The sequence below is a fragment of the Tarenaya hassleriana genome, unplaced genomic scaffold, assembly GCF_000463585.1.
Source record: "Tarenaya hassleriana unplaced genomic scaffold, ASM46358v1 Cleome2, whole genome shotgun sequence".
Lineage (NCBI taxonomy): Eukaryota > Viridiplantae > Streptophyta > Magnoliopsida > Brassicales > Cleomaceae > Tarenaya > Tarenaya hassleriana.
Window position 1 is genome coordinate 7019868 of NW_010965372.1, and position 15672 is coordinate 7035539.

At 39.1% G+C, this 15672-nt stretch overlaps 3 protein-coding genes across 6 annotated transcripts in view; 1 reads left to right on the forward strand and 2 right to left on the reverse strand.

Annotated features, from left to right (window-relative positions):
- LOC104812796 (sister chromatid cohesion protein PDS5 homolog A-A-like) overlaps window positions 1–10284 on the reverse strand; it is an 11261-nt gene extending 977 nt beyond the window's left edge. For 2 of the 4 annotated variants that reach the window (XM_010540147.2, XM_010540146.2), the window contains exons 1-32: window positions 9931–10284; window positions 8591–8794; window positions 8328–8509; window positions 7980–8103; window positions 7647–7865; window positions 7158–7374; window positions 6908–7053; window positions 6671–6816; window positions 6404–6553; window positions 6219–6267; window positions 5934–6131; window positions 5666–5848; window positions 5340–5494; window positions 5065–5191; window positions 4812–4961; window positions 4639–4698; window positions 4387–4523; window positions 4166–4283; window positions 3914–4048; window positions 3615–3811; window positions 3228–3381; window positions 2975–3121; window positions 2730–2810; window positions 2041–2646; window positions 1854–1952; window positions 1680–1759; window positions 1342–1393; window positions 1162–1263; window positions 1004–1041; window positions 815–880; window positions 596–723; window positions 131–441 (exon numbers count right to left, since the gene is read on the reverse strand). In XM_010540147.2, the coding sequence (XP_010538449.1) occupies window positions 131–441; window positions 596–723; window positions 815–880; window positions 1004–1041; window positions 1162–1263; window positions 1342–1393; window positions 1680–1759; window positions 1854–1952; window positions 2041–2646; window positions 2730–2810; window positions 2975–3121; window positions 3228–3381; window positions 3615–3811; window positions 3914–4048; window positions 4166–4283; window positions 4387–4523; window positions 4639–4698; window positions 4812–4961; window positions 5065–5191; window positions 5340–5494; window positions 5666–5848; window positions 5934–6131; window positions 6219–6267; window positions 6404–6553; window positions 6671–6816; window positions 6908–7053; window positions 7158–7374; window positions 7647–7865; window positions 7980–8103; window positions 8328–8509; window positions 8591–8794; window positions 9931–10023 (4854 nt within the window). In that variant the 5' untranslated portion in view covers window positions 10024–10284. The remainder of the gene's footprint in view (window positions 1–130; window positions 442–595; window positions 724–814; window positions 881–1003; window positions 1042–1161; window positions 1264–1341; window positions 1394–1679; window positions 1760–1853; window positions 1953–2040; window positions 2647–2729; window positions 2811–2974; window positions 3122–3227; window positions 3382–3614; window positions 3812–3913; window positions 4049–4165; window positions 4284–4386; window positions 4524–4638; window positions 4699–4811; window positions 4962–5064; window positions 5192–5339; window positions 5495–5665; window positions 5849–5933; window positions 6132–6218; window positions 6268–6403; window positions 6554–6670; window positions 6817–6907; window positions 7054–7157; window positions 7375–7646; window positions 7866–7979; window positions 8104–8327; window positions 8510–8590; window positions 8795–9930) is intronic. The other 2 variants (XM_010540148.2, XM_010540149.2) reach the window with 2 other exon arrangements.
- A 2850-nt stretch (window positions 10285–13134) lies between these two features.
- Window positions 13135–14894, forward strand: LOC104812798 (nudix hydrolase 2). Its single transcript, XM_010540152.2, has 7 exons — window positions 13135–13445; window positions 13535–13600; window positions 13697–13912; window positions 14017–14067; window positions 14179–14213; window positions 14317–14425; window positions 14510–14894. The coding sequence occupies exons 1-7, from the start codon at window positions 13281–13283 to the stop codon at window positions 14696–14698; spliced, it is 831 nt and encodes a 276-aa protein (XP_010538454.1). The 5' UTR covers window positions 13135–13280; the 3' UTR covers window positions 14699–14894.
- Window positions 14861–15657, reverse strand: LOC104812797 (nuclear transcription factor Y subunit B-2). The gene has a single exon (XM_010540151.1). It carries the CDS (start codon window positions 15548–15550, stop codon window positions 15026–15028), a length of 525 nt encoding a protein of 174 aa, XP_010538453.1. The 5' UTR covers window positions 15551–15657; the 3' UTR covers window positions 14861–15025.
- Between the last annotated feature and the right edge of the window lie 15 nt (window positions 15658–15672).

Sequence of the window (15672 nt, forward strand, 5' to 3'; positions counted from 1 at the left end):
CTCTCTCTCTCTCTCTCTCTCTCTCTCTCTCTCTCTCTCTCTCTCTCTCTCTCTCTCTCTCTATCTCTCTTATTTGGTTTATGAAAAGATCTCTGTTAAAGTTCAATTGTAGAGCTTGAGAGGCTGATACCAGTGTCTCGTTGTCGGAAATCTCTGTGTCCCCATCATGGTTTTTGGGCTCTGTCTCGATTTCATCCTTCTCTTCCGGCTCAGAATTGTCAACTTCAGTTTCGTCCCCTCTGGAGCTTTCACTTGATTCGGATTTCTCACCCTGTAAATCATCTTTCTTGTTTTGACATTCTTCAGCGTCCTCCTTTTCTTCTTTCCTGGATTTTCCTTCAGAACTTGATTTCTCTTCATCAGTCTCCCCACTATATTTCTTCCACTCTGTGGTTGATTTCTCTTCATCCATTGCTTCAGCAACTTCCCCGTGCGAATCATCTAAAATATATATAGAACAACTCAGAATAAAATGATTGCATTGTGTGGTAAAGATTTTCCGTCAGCATTACTATACAGAGTTGAAAGAATTCAAGATTTGTAGCAAAGTTAAGGGCGAAGTTGGACGGATGTATATTTATGCAACGGAGCCTACCTGATGCAGTATATGCATGATTTTTCTTTTCTCCACTCTCTTTTTTCACAGATTCTTCAGAGAGACTTCTTGGCATGCCTTTCAGTTTATGCCTCAAGATTTTCTTCGGAGTCCTCTTTCCTTTTGGTCTAAGGGCAACAGTGAGGAAACAATGAAATGAATACAAACACGACAGAATAACAGCTTTTATTTGGACTTTTAGTGCAGGATTTCACTTACGTGGTCATAACTTGACCCAGAGTCTCCTGTGAACCATCAGAATACATACGTTTGCTTTCGGCAGATCTATAAGCAACGAAAAAGATGAAACACAAAAAGCCAAGGATGCAGTGTCATAACAGAGAAATAATGTGTATCAACAAGCCTGTATAACCATAGTACTGTTTTAGAGTATAGAAAAGATCATACCTTTTCTTATGAGGGGAGACCTTCAATTTGCTTGACTTCTGCAGAGAATAAAAAAAATAGTAAGGACAAGTATTCAATCTTATTGGAACATCGAAAGGAATCAGAGCACAGCATGGCCAAAAGGAACAGTGAAAATAATTTGAGAATAGTCATAATACATATAATTCAGGAACCTTTGCGGCCTTTCGACCAGTGTAAACAAGCTCCCAATGTTCTTTCTCCAGGCGAAGTACTTCAACATCTCCATCATCATACAGTATCTGCAACATCATATAGATCAAGTAGGGATCCGGATGGTCCAAGGACGAGATATGAGGAAACAAACGATGAAAGCTTACCACATGCTTATGTTTAGTTGGATCATATGATTTCACAGTGCCTTCATAAAACCTGTTAATTTCAACAAGAGAAGCAATTTCCGAAGAGCCAAACCAATCAGAGCATCAGATGCTCAGTATTTTCACATTTCAGGTGATAGAGTAGCAAAATAAAAACTCAAAATTATGCCAACTATGCAGAGAGGGAAAAAAACTGAATTTGGCTCCACTGGCACTCCATAAGATGAAATGCTCCAAGAAAAACTAGCACAGTGGTGCTCAGAAATGGATATTGAACAACGTTCCTTTTCCAACAAGATCACTTTCAACTTAAATAACATCACTTACACAATGCTCACCTTTTATCCAAAGGCCACCACACTTTTATTCTGCAACCGATTAACTCATCAGCTGCCATTTTACTTTCTGCCGAAGTGCACTACAAAAAGAAATCAGGTCAGAAATTTGTTAGTACAACAGAAAAAAAAGGAAATAGAGACATTCATAAATTAGTAAGAAGTAGAATTTCGTACCTTTGCCAGTCCAGAGATGCTTTTTCTTTTCCGCTTCTTCATCGATCCAGAGGCAGACTTCAATACACCATCGCCACTTCCTGCCAACTTACTTTGCTTCTGCTCAAGATAAAAGAGTGTGTGTAATTATTGGGCCACAAAAAAATAAGTAAGATCAACAAGAAATGTTGCTGTTGAAGATGCTTACCCTCTCTGTGTGATCGGCACCTTCATTTTCATTTTCTTCATCACTAAAACCCAAATCAGATCCTGCACTCTTAAGATTCGATGAGAACCTTTTCTTTTTCTTAGGAGAACTGGTGCTTTCTATTACTTTTTGCTGCCCAGAAATCTCGTCATTTGTGTCCCAAGAAATATCTCTTCCTTGTTGCAACTCGTCTTTTGAAGATTTCGATGGGAATCTAGGACTGGTGCTTGAAAACTTGAAAGGACTATGACCTGAAGAGGACCTCTGGCGCTTAGGCACCGAAATTAGCGATGTCGCATCACCAGCCTTTCTCTTGTTAGTGTGTTTATCTTCTTGACCTGTGTCTCCTCTCATGCCAGGAGAGTGCTTCTTACCATTACTGGATTCAAATTTATTCAACACTCCTAACTGATCTAGGTTTATTTCCCTCACCATTTTCAATATGTCGACATCATTTTCACCATTCTCAGTCCGAACAGGTAGAGATTTATTCTTTTTACCCTTTCCCCGGGATTTCAAACGCTCTATGATCTTTCCCAGAGGCACTTCGTTCCCATCACTTTCCCCATCTTTTATATCCTCAGCCTCAGTAGCTTCAGTTGTCACCTGAGAGGAATGATAATAGTTAATAAAGCAGTAACCACTAAATACAGCCACAAAAATAGAGGGTGTTGAGTTGAATAGCTTACAGATGCATCACTCTCCAACTTCAGAGACTTAAAATGTGCAAGTACTGTCTCATCAGCTAACCATATATGCTCTTCACCCACCTGTTGGAACAAGATGTCATACATTAGCAAAAACCGGTCATGACAAGAATATTAAAAGCAAAAGACCATGTATAATTCAGATGCCCAAACGGCTATTTGAAGCTGGGCCACCATGCAAAATGTAAGTTTCATTAAGAAACCATGAGAAAAATCAAGATGCTTACCTGAGAGTCATCACCTTCCTTTTCTTCGTAAGGTTTGAAGAGTGTTGGAGGCAGCGAAACAGATGTCGTCATCCCTTGCAAATCGAGTTCCTTCTCAGCTAAGCATTTGACAATCGACAGTCCTAGTTCACAGATTGCCCATGAATTCTGCAATATGCATCATATCAAATACACCAGTAATCTAAGGATGATTATCAAATGGTCATGAAATGGTTGTTGTTAAAGGATATTAGGAGGAAAAACTGTTCCGGACCTTTGACTTTGTTGCATCCATGACATCTTCTGACTGCTTTATACTCTGGAAAATGCTAATTATGGTGGTAACGCTCTCCTGTTCCTTGGAATCGTCTTCAGAGTTTCCGTCTTCCTCTTTGCGGAGCAACATAGAAATGACCAAATATAATTGGCTGAAACAAACAAGGATAAAGTCAGAAAGCTCTAAACGACCAACTACTATCTACTTTGAGCACCTAAGGGAAATAACAGTCAGTGAGCATTGTATAACATTTCCCCAGACAGGAAAAATGGTAGCATGATACATTGCTTTAACGTGTCTGTTACCGTAATGCTGGCAACTCTTTACTTTCTGGCCTAACACAAAAGCAAACTGAATAATACCAGTAAATCAAGAAAAATTTACCGGTACATAATTTCGTATTCCTTGACATCCCGACATTTGTCTACGTCAGGACAAGAGTGATGGGCAAGCATGTGAACCAGATAAGGAATGATGTACTCGGGGTAAAGAGTTGCTGAAGTGGCATCAGGCTGGGCAGATATTTTCCGTGCTTTTGTTTGATAAGACATTTGAATGATGTCAGCAAAGTTCTGTTTTTCCTGCCAAGCCAATCCATATGCATCGTTTTGCAAAATGGTTAACAGTCAAAATCAAACGGTCAAATATTGCCAAATATGTGCAAGTCGAGCACATCGAAATACCTCCTCTGATTCAAGAACTTTCGATCCAGAGAAGTCAAATAAGAATGAACAAGCATACTTGACATCCAACACCCGATCCTTCACATACTGGTGAACTTTTCCCAGGAATATTTTCTTGGCCATTGGAAATGATATCTGCAGGAAAAAGGTTAAAAGAGGAAAAAGTTAAAGCACCTAATCCCTCGAACCGAAAGATAAGATTGAGTTTAATTGTATAATTAAAATTCTTAATTGAAGGATATGCAACTGCACCTCAGGCGTTTTAAGTGTTAAATGGAAGACATCAATAGGTATCTTGTCATCCCAGTGCCTAGAAAGACGGAGGACCGCCTTCGCAGCAGCAAGCCTCAAATGGGCCTTGTCGACAGGGCTATGGAGAATTTAAAGAGAAAAGGAACTTGTGTTCCATCAAATAAAGACTAAAAAAATTTTAAAAAAACAAATGGGTATGTTAATGAATACACTCTACCAACCTTGATTCTATATTTTCAGATACTTCCCCAAAAGAAAGTATGTTTTTAAGTAATCCAAGAAGGTCATCAACACCCACACGGAGATGAGCATCATTGAAAGGCAAGTAGCTTTTAACCAGCGTCTTAATCCCGTATATCTGAGAAGTAAGAGTGTCCAATTTAACCAAAAAGTTCAGAAATCAGTTAGCATTTAAGAAGAGACCAAAATTTTAAATTGAGATAAGTTGAACCAGAGCTTTTCATCAGACCAACCTTCAGGCGACAAATTTCACTTTTGTTATCCCAGGATGAACTTTTGTCATCTACAGCTTCCTGAAAAGGGTGAAGAATTTTCTAGTAAAAAGAATGAAAAGAAAGCTAAATGTGAAACAAGTTATAGAGCTTAACGAGGTTTTGCAGAACAACAACACATCTCAAACACATACACTTCCGCACTTAAGAATTTTGCTTTTAATAAATTCCACTACTTCAGTCTCTCTGGTCTCAAAAACCGGCACCGCAATCTGCGCTATGCATCCAAGACACTGAAGTACAGCTGGAAGATGTGTCTTGTCCTCCAGCATGTCCACAAGTCTCTACACATCAAGCACTAAAAATCAGATTTTGCACATGCTAACTACCAACTAGAAAGATAGTGTCATTAATGATCAGAAATTCATGAGAAAGCAGAATGGTCACCTTGTATAGAACAGAGAGGGACTTGAGCCCGTCATCTTTTGTTATCGATGCCAGAGCATGCACAGCATACTTTGCTTGCTTACGACTACCTTCTACGCAGATCCTCTCCAGTATCAAGTCCACCGAACTTCAAGTGAAGAACAGAAATAACATGAAAATTAAAGACAAATGGGTAATTACATCCTACAAATGAAGTAAACTCCATTTGATATATCATACGCTTTCCAAATGTCTTGATATCTACATCCATATATATCAGGAGTTAGGAGTCTCACCTAGATGAATCAGTGAGATTTTCACGAATCGTGCCACCCGCCTTAGCCAAAATTTTTAAAGCACCTTCTTTTGTTGCTTCATCATCATCTTTCAGGGAAAGAATCAATTCTGCCTCAGCCCCAACAAACAGCGAGGGACAGAAACATGCAAGAATCTGAGACAAACTCACGAAGATAGTTCAGGTGGATTAGGCTCTGATCAAAGAACTGAAGTGAATGCACCATAAGAATATCACATAATCAAGCTACAACTAATCGCCAAAGCCATTTTCCTGATAACAATAGCTAGATACTTGTAAAAGAATGTATTTAAGATAATTTATTACCCCTAACAAGTTCATGCAAGACTGAATGCCTGAAAGATTTTGAGCAGACTTTCTAGCAGAAACTTCTGCCAATATCTCCTTCACGTGTTCCTTGTTGAACAGTAGATAAGAGCACTTTATGGAGAGAGTGCCAAGAAACTCGTACAGACAATGCTTCTCGGAAAGTATTTTAAGCATATCATTCTGCACACATTAAAACCACAAACATCTTAAAATATTGTTATATACTTTAAAATTCACAAGCACACAAACTCCTAGTTGTCCTCACCCGTAACTTGGTCATTTCCATAATGCTAGTGTTGGGATCAAGCAGAGTAGTCAAAATCTTCCAGATATTAGCATCTTTCAATTGATCAAGGGTCTGAAAATTCTGCTCAGCCTTTGGGGGTTCAGAAAATGCACGTGACATCACTCTGAAGCAAAATAGAATCTTTTTATGCATCTCAGGAGCATCCACATCCTGCATCTGGGCAGAATACAAGTATCTCAATGACAGTCTTAAAGTTACCACGAGATGTAGTTAAAAAAAAAAAGTTCTTCAATAAGGTCTCACCTGTTGCATCTGCCTGAATGACAAATATCTTTGCATTTCTTGTTGTATCCTGAAGATCAAGAAGTAGAAAGACCCAACAGAATAAATAGTTATATAAAGCTATATCAAACAGAAAAGGTTAGGATGACCTGGCATCATATAGATAGAAGAATTGGTAAGTACAAAAAGAAGTCATCAAAACAGACCTTTGTTTCTGCTCCAGTATCTTCTCAAGTGCTTTTACCTCCACCGTGTCAAATCCTGAAAACACTTGTAGCCAATGCTTAACTTTATCCCTTACTGAGAAGGCACTTGGGAACAATGAATTACATAAAATATGTTCAATGGTGTCTGATCTGCAAAACATTTAACGTGCATTTTGTAAAGATTAAGATCAAATCCAACCAGAGTTGACTGAATACTGCAAAAAAGGAAAAAGGTGTAATGTGAAAATAGTTATACATATATGTTACCTGAAATCCTTGTCATATAAACACCTCAGGATCTTTCCAGGAATCCAATCAAACTTGCCAACACAAACTTTGCCATCAGCACAGCTTTGACAGTATACATTGAACAAATCAGCCAGCCTCTCCAAAGTGTATTTTTTAACCAGTACCTGAAATTAAGAAATGAACCATGAGCTCAAATTGCTGGAAATTTTAAGAACGACATTAATAGAGAAAAAAAGGTCAGAATAGAACACAAACAGCTTTGTCTCGAAGACGCTCGGCAACTAGCTTTATAGTGCCAACCGGAACCAAAGCCAGTGCATTTGAAGCCACATCACAAACAACATCAACAACTTGCTTGCGTATATTTTCATCATAATCCAGGAGCCGATCACAGAGAGCAGCTAAACAAAGATTCACACCATCAGATCAGCAGTTTCAAATGCAATGAACAAATCTGAAAATGAAAAAAAAGTATAACTATGACATAGTAGAGAGATAGACTTGCATATTATTTGAGAAGCCTCTTCTTTTGAAGGATCTGAGAGCAAACAGCTCCTAATATGTTCAAGGATAGATATTCTAACTTCAACTGCTCTATCGGTCAACCTTTTCAGAAACTCAGAAAAGAGCGAACCAAATTCTTCAGAGATTGCAGGTCCAGGTAAAGAAAACAAATCCCCAACCAATCCCACCGCTTTTAAACGGGTTTCCAACTGATCGGCCTGAAAATGTTTTTTCCCATGAATGAAAGAATCACATATGACAGTAAAAATACCAATCCAAAATATGTGCTCAGACCACATAAAGAAGATGAATTCAAAAGATGAAAGAATGGAAGTTCTTTGGTCAATCAAAATACAGAATTATGAAAAGAAAATTGCTTATACAATATCTAATTAAGTGGGAATGAACTGGTGCATGGCCTGAGCCAATAATAGCTAAAACAATATTTGAAAAATCCAATAGAGGCAAAAGAAATAGAATAGATAGATACCAATAGATCCCCAGTGAGATACGGTGCAACTCCTGTTAGTGTCTGCGGAGCGCAACAGTATAAATCATAGATCACTTCATGGTAGTCAATTTGACGGTTCGACAGACTGCTATCTCCAGACATTGAAGTGATAAGGAACTGTTTTATATCAGATCCAAGTTTTGGTGCACACTGCTCTATGACTTTCATAGCAAGTTTTCTAGCAGCAGCTGTAACGTCCTGCCATCATAAATCCAGAAAATCAGCTGCTACACTGTCTATGCTAAGATAGAACATAGTTGAGTGGCTTGAGTTTAATACTAGTGGCAAGCCACTGAAGCAGGAAATGCTCACACTTTTATTACGGCCCAGTTTAGAGAGAATTAATAAGAGATACTCCTGAACATCCTCGCTTTCTTCTAAAAGAACAGCCATTATATTTTGCATTGATGATAGAACGTTTTCTGGATGGTCATCTCTGCAAGGGAACAAAAACCAACCTGTCAGTCCGAAGAGCAGCAAAGGAGAAACCATAAGAAGCATTCATAACTTGCATCACCAGCTCGAAACTCCGACGATCAGCAAAAATGGCAATATAAGAATCAAAAGAAATCACACAGGGAGGTAAAGATAGACCCTGTGGTAACTTGGAATCAAAAGAAATCACAAAGTGAAAAGGGGAACTCAGTAACCAGATCATACCTGGTAACAGCGAAAAATGTAGTAAACAACTCAGTAACCAGATCATCGCATTCAAGATCCAACATTACAACACATGACCGGTACTTCGCAACCGTTTCTAAAATGATAACCCTTCTTCCAAATGATGGACTCGCATTATCACTCAACCCACAGAAGGTGCTCACAATCAATTGAAAGATATCCTGCAAAAAGAAAAGCGTACAGATAATAACAATGCTAGCCATGTTGGTTACTGCACAAGAGTAATTTCAGAACTAATGAACCTTCATAATATTATCGCTGTAAGGGGCCTCAGGAGCTGTGATCCGTGTTATCTCAGATATGCAACTCGCAACTAAAAGCTTAACATCCTTGTCTTGATGCTTAAGAATTTCAGGTTTGATAACTGCATCGAGAAAAGGCTGCATGGAATTCAGCACTGAAACTGGTGGCGACTGGTCCAACTCAGAAAGACAAGCAGCTGCTTGCTGTAGGTAGCAACAAAAACATTGAAAATCAGTCCTTAAGCCAAGACCTTAAAAAACTTATATGGAGGGACTTTGAGCCCCACATGAATAACACCTACAGTACAAAGATCAGAAGTTTCGCTTGCTCAAATTTGAACTAACACCATCAAATTACAGTCAGCATCCGAGGACAACAACTATTAAAGCAGAAATATTAAGAAAAAATTCCCAGAAAGCCAATTGTTTCTAAATTGAGTAACATTCCATTATCAAACCAGTGATCAGACTAATTGAATGCGGATTTTTTTCAACTTCTCACTTGGCAACTATAACACCGAGCAAAAGAATTGGATGTGTATTAGAACCCTATCAAAATAAACCAACCAAGACTTCTCACAGAAAACAACACGAATGGAAATCTTCATAAAGTATCTATGCTTAGTTTGGTTTTCTGCGAGAAGTCTAGGTTGCTTTATTTTGGTAGGGTTCTGCATACATATCTAACTCTTTCCTCGATTTAAAGCACAGTCTCTCCATTGAATGCAGTGTTGACGAAGCTATGGAAACATTCTATCCGCAGAAAAAGCTACTGGAAATAGTGGAATCCAATTCCAGAGTGGAGAAATTTCAAGGTACGGAGAAAATAAAGTAAACCCTAAAAATTTTGGGGGTCCTAAATTCTAGCTGCTTATCAAAGAAAACTTATTGTGAAGGAAGATGCATAAAAATTGAATTTTGTCTGAGCGAGAAAATGTGGATGCGAACCTGCACAAAGCCATACATGACAACTAAAGGTCAACCCTAAATTAGCACTAAGAAGCAAACAGATCCTAGGTCGTCAACATGACCTAATTGTCGCGAAAGCATTCATCTGTGGGATACAACATAAGGCGCGAGGTAAGGTACAGTGCAAGCAATCTTTCGACATGACAATGGGGGAACGGTACAAAGTAACCCTAAACCCAACTCCATCGACAGACTAGCTCTGTCGAGCAGCAAACCCGAGATGGGTGACCTAAAAAGCTCAAAATTATCCTCGAATCGTATGTTCACGCAATTCAAACAAGAAACGAATACGAAATTCCCTCCAAAAAGAAACCGAAGCAACAGAGGACGTTTACAGAAGAATTGAAAGGGGATTAGGGAAGAAGAAGCACCTTCAAGAGCTTGAGAAGAGCATCCTTGGAGGAAGGAGGTGGGTCGAGCTTGGATCCAACCTCCTTCAACTGTTCTTCCGGCTTTTGGCCCATCACGAGTGAGACCCAGGAATCTTAAAACGAAGTCGTTTCCCCGTCACCGCACTTTGTTCAGAGCAGAACCACCATGAACGAAGACGAAAGGGAGAAGGAGAGAGAGGGGGGGGGGGAGAGAAGAGGAGAGGGCACTTCTTCTTTTTCGGGTCTTGTAGGGAACGGAGGAGGTCGTTTCGCTTCTCAGCTCTGCGTCAGTATTTCTGGTAGGGTTTTCGTTTTCGAGCAAAGAAGCGACATTTCAAACTCTCGCGAGGATACCCCCAAGTGCTGACTTCCGCCTTTGTGTGGCCTCTCATCGCTCTCTCCTTTTCACGTCTTTTACAATTATACCCCTTTTCTTGTCTATAATTTCCCTTTTGCGCCTCATTGTAGTTGTATCACCAAAAAAATCGATTTGATCAGATAAATTTATTAGGATTAAGTGTTAGAATCACCCAAAAAACGCGTTTTTTTATAAAAAGACGTAAAAAAATTTTAGAAAAAATAACATATAAATACATAAATTTTTTTAAAAATCCTATATAAATATCTAAGTTTAGATATAAATATCTTAACTTTTAAAAATTCTATACAAATATCTAAATTTAAAAAAAATCTAAATAAATACAAATCTTTGATATTTTTTAAATAAATATATGTGATATTATTAACGAATTTTGTATTTAATTGAGAGATTTTCAAAAGTTTAGCTATTTATATAGGATTTTAGAAAAGTTCAAATATTTATAGAAAAATTTTATACTTCAAGTATTTATCTTTTATTTTTTTTATTTTTGTAGAAGTTTAGATATTTATATGCGATTTTTTCATTCTTTGATGTAATATGTTATAATTTGTTTAAATACTATGCTATTTTTTTTCTCTTCAATTTCAATTTAGCTCAATAGCAAGAAAAACTAGGTGTGGAAAATTAGGATGGTTATACCTTGATTTCGTTATATTTTGGTTTGAAAAAACTATATTCATTTAATTTTGATGTTTAATTTATTTCATATATTAATAAAAAAAATATTTATTTAAAAGGATTTTTCGTTCAATTTTTTATATCAGGTTTACCATTTTTTGCGATATTAGAAAATCATAATCATTTATTTTTATATTGGATTTAGTTCGAATATAATCATATATTATTCGATTCAAAATCGATTAGGTTTGATCTGATCATTTTTTAATAAAAAGAAAGGAAATGGATTCGGAAGGTCATCCGATTTTTAAGGATAGTTGCAGTTGGGCCTCGAGAGATCAAGAAGGCCCTCTCAGTGCCACGACACCGTTTTACTCTCACCAAAAATGGGCCGCCTTACATATTTTGGGCCGATTAAAGCCTTACTGAGACCAGTGAGCACGCCCTCCTCTTTCGTATCCGTTTTTGTTCTCGCCTCCAAACTCTCGACAATGGCGGCTGTGGGAAATGACTATAACACCCCTTGGTAAACCCCATCGAATGCTACGGAGGAGTAGACGTTGAAGCTGATAGAGTCGAGGAAGAATCTTTCACTGAAAGATTGAAGAAGAGATCGGAGGAGAGGAAAGAGGATCGAAAGATCCAGCGGTTGACACAAGGCAAGGTGACCGGCCAAAACGTCGTCATGGATCTCGAGTTTGCAACCTCATGTACGACCTCCGAGATTCACACGCAGCCTCGTTCAACAGGTAACCCTCTGTCTTTCAACAGTTTCAGGTCATCCGTTATCGCTTTTTCCGCTTGCGAAAGGCTATTGGTTTCCCCGTCTCTAGTTGATGATATAGTCTTGTTATTTTGATTGCTTTTGCACCCTCGTGGATACGTGGTATAGTAATATATTATTATTAGAATATTATCATTGATGATTATGATTTACCCTAATATTATATCTAGAATATTCTATTGTATTTTGCTATATATTATGATGTATTCTTCCAATTATCAATAATAGAAAAAGATTTTCTTATTATACTATCAGAGTTTCGGTTTTTGTTCTAATTTTTTTTATTATCAACAATGTTCGTTGAATTCGAAAATGACGATTAAGATGACGAGATATATTAACTCCAATAGTATCATCATCTTGAGTATTGTCTTGCATTTATTTTGTTCTTTTTTTTTCTTCTAGTTTTTTTTTCCGACGGCATTATTCATCACTGTCAACCCTAGCCGATGTGCTACTTTTTTTTCTCGACGACGTTCGTTTATCGACGTCAACCCTAGTTGTTGTGAGATCTTTAAACTTGGTTTTTAGCCCTTTCGATTGGAAAACTCCGATTGCCGATCTACATATTTGCATCACTTATTTTTTCTTCTATCTTGTTCCGCTGCTATACTATCACGCATTATGCATCGCGCTTTTGCGCATAATTTTTTTTCTCCGGCCTAGCTGCTATATATACCGCAGTTTTTTATGTTGCCGACTTCATTGTCGTGCAACCCAATTCACGCATACGCGTCGCACTTTCGTGCCATTCGTGTCATATCAGCCTCTGAGAATACAACTCTCAGAATACAACTTTCAAGCTCTTCAAACGTTATCAAGCAATACTGACTCAAGTCTGAACTACACCACTACATGGAAGATGATTCGTTTAATACGATCACAATTTCAGTTTTCAGTTTTTATTTAACAAGATTGAATTCATCATAGATGATTTATCTTGAAGGGCATATAGGAATATATTATTATTAATATATATATTATCATTGATATGATTATGATTTATCCTAGATATTATGTATAGAATATTCTATTGTATTTTGTTATATATTATGATATATTCTTCCAATTATTAATAATAGAAAAACATTTCCCTATTACGTGGAACATGCAGAATATCTATGTTTTTTGTGCTCATGTTTCTCTTCGAACGGGTGATCTGCGGCTGTACCTTTTCCAGCGTCCAATTGTCGACATCGTCGGCGACACCAAGCCGGCAAGAAGTTCCATGGCGACGGTAAAAAAAAAGGGAATGGCGGCGTGAAACAGTGGTCGGAGAGAGAGAGACGGGTGAAGTAAAACGAGTTAAAAAAAAAAGGGTAAATTTTGGTCACAAAATACATTGACGGATATACCCCTGGTCAGGCAGGATAATTTCTGTTTTGTCTCAGGCGCTGACGTGCTTTAAGTTTTTAACCCATAGGAAAAGCAAACCGGAGAGCGATGTCTGTGAGATTCAGCTTGGCGTGTGGCTGAGCAAGAAAGAAGAGTCCCCCCACGGATGTTCTAAGTCATATAATTAACTAGTCTTACATAAAAAATAAAAAATAAAAACTATCACCAAGGATGATGAGGGAGGGGGCTTCGTCGTCAAGAAACGGGATCGCCGGAGAGGTGCTGCCGGCAGTGGAAGACAGATACGGCGGAGTAGTGGCGGAGATGAATCATCCCATGGATCCTCCTCTCTTCTCTTCTCTTCTCCGATCCTCTCTCTTCCACTGGAAGCTTCAGGTAGGTAAAATCTGAATCTGGAGCTGAAGCTGAGATGCGTGTATAGGTATATGATGTATGTCATATACAATATCAATTCCGTGTGACAGGGTAAAAAGGGCGTATGGATTAAATTGCCAACCCAGCTTATCGGTCTCGCTGAGATAGCGATTAAGGTGATCCATCTTGTATTAATCCGTTGATGACATGGTAATATCCAGTTGGAATGAAAAAAATGTTGAATTTTGTGACGAAATCGTCGGCATGTGAAGGAGGGATTCTGGATGCACCACGCAGAAGCAGATTACTTGATGCTTGTGTGTTGGATCGCGAAAGGAGAGAACGCCCTTCCGGCCAATGCATCTCACCGTGTCGGCATTGGTGCCTTTGTCATGAACAATAACAGAGAGGTACTCGTTGTCCAAGAGAAGACCGGCAGATTCTGCGGCCAGGGCTTCTGGAAGTTCCCCACCGGAGTTGTGAACGAGGTTCATGCTTACTCAAAACCTTTACATACACATTATGTGTATACACACGCGCTTGCACATATGCTTCTGAATCAATCGAACATGATGCGGCTTTTCTGTTTCAGGGTGAAGACATATCAGTGGCCGCCGTCAGAGAAGTTAAAGAAGAGACCGGAGTAAGCTTCTTCTCCCTCCTTAAGTTCCGTTTCCGGAAACCAAAAATGATGCTTTAGTTAATAAATCATGATCGACAACTAAGGTCCACCTTTGGATATTTGTCTTTTCAGATAGATACAGAATTCGTCGAAGTACTGGCCTTCAGGTACGAACCCAACACACCAAACGATTTTGAATTGAGTTCAATCCGTTTACGTGACAAGAAAACATGTTTTCAAGCCTTTTTTTCCTGTTTTGTCTGAGTGCAGACAAAGCCACAAGATATTCTTCGGGAAGTCAGATTTGTTCTTTTTGTGTATGTTAAAGCCTCTAACTTCAGAAATCCAAGCGCAGGAATCGGAGATAGAAGCAGCAGAGGTGAGTTAGTCCAGTGTCATATAAGCATCGAACATTCCACATGACATGATCATGGTCATCACCGTGTTTCGGATTTGGGTGCAGTGGATGCCATGGGACGAATACGTGAACCAGCCATTGGTTCAAAGTCACGAGCTATGGAGGTATATCGTCCAAATCTGCCATGCGAAGACGAACAAAGACTACACAGGGTTCACCCCTGTTCCAGTCTCTGTTCCTGATCAACCCAGCCTCTTGTACCTGAACCCTCACCACCTCCATCCTCCTCAATAATCTACCAGTACGTGGAGATTTTTTTTTTTTTGTAAATTTCTTCTCACGAAATTGGTTTAAGATCAATCTATGCAAAAGGGTATTTCATATGAATTAACGTGAATTCATCATGATGGAATTGTAAATCCTACTGTGGTTGCTTTACGAACAAATCACACGATATTAAACAAATCTCGAGAGAGATCTATATTCCAAATTCACCGATTATTTTCTGCACAAAAAAAAGTGAAAAGGGGAATTGCATAGGGGATCGGTAAAAAAAAAAACATGTGTATGTGTATATTTTTTATATTAATTATATACAATAGAGATGGGAAACCGTCGTAATTAATTGCTTGGTCCGCCTTCGCCGCGGTACATGTTATGGGGTTGATGATGATGATGATGATGATGACGATGATGATGCATATTGCCACCACCATCATAGAACCCCACGCCAGAATTGGGAGTATCGGCGAGGGGAGCGTCGTCGCCGGCGGCAGAGTAGGGCCGGGAAAGGCCAGTCCTCTCACCTTCCATCTCCCTGAACCTCTGCAAATAAACTTTCAAAGGGTCGACATAATCCTCGAAGCCAAGCGTGGTCATGGCCCACAGCAGATCGTCTCCGTTTATGGTCTTCCTCTTCTCCTTCTGACACTTGTCCGACGCCTCTCCCGTCACGAAGCTTATGAACTCCGACACGCACTCCTGCATCGTCTCCTTCGCCTCCTTTGATATCTTCGCGTTCGCCGGCAACGCCTTCTTCATGATCCTGCTCACGTTCGCGATCGGCAGGAACCTGTCTTGCTCCCTCGGCGACTGTCGGTTCCCGTTGTTGCTCCCTCCTCCCGAGTCCTTGTCGGAATCCGCCATTCCCAGACCTCTGCAGTTCACTACCAGACAAGATCACACTCTCTTACAAAATCCCTAATGGGTTTTTAGGGTTTATTTGCCGACTGTCTTCCCAGGAAGCAGTCGGGGGGGGGGGGGAGGGG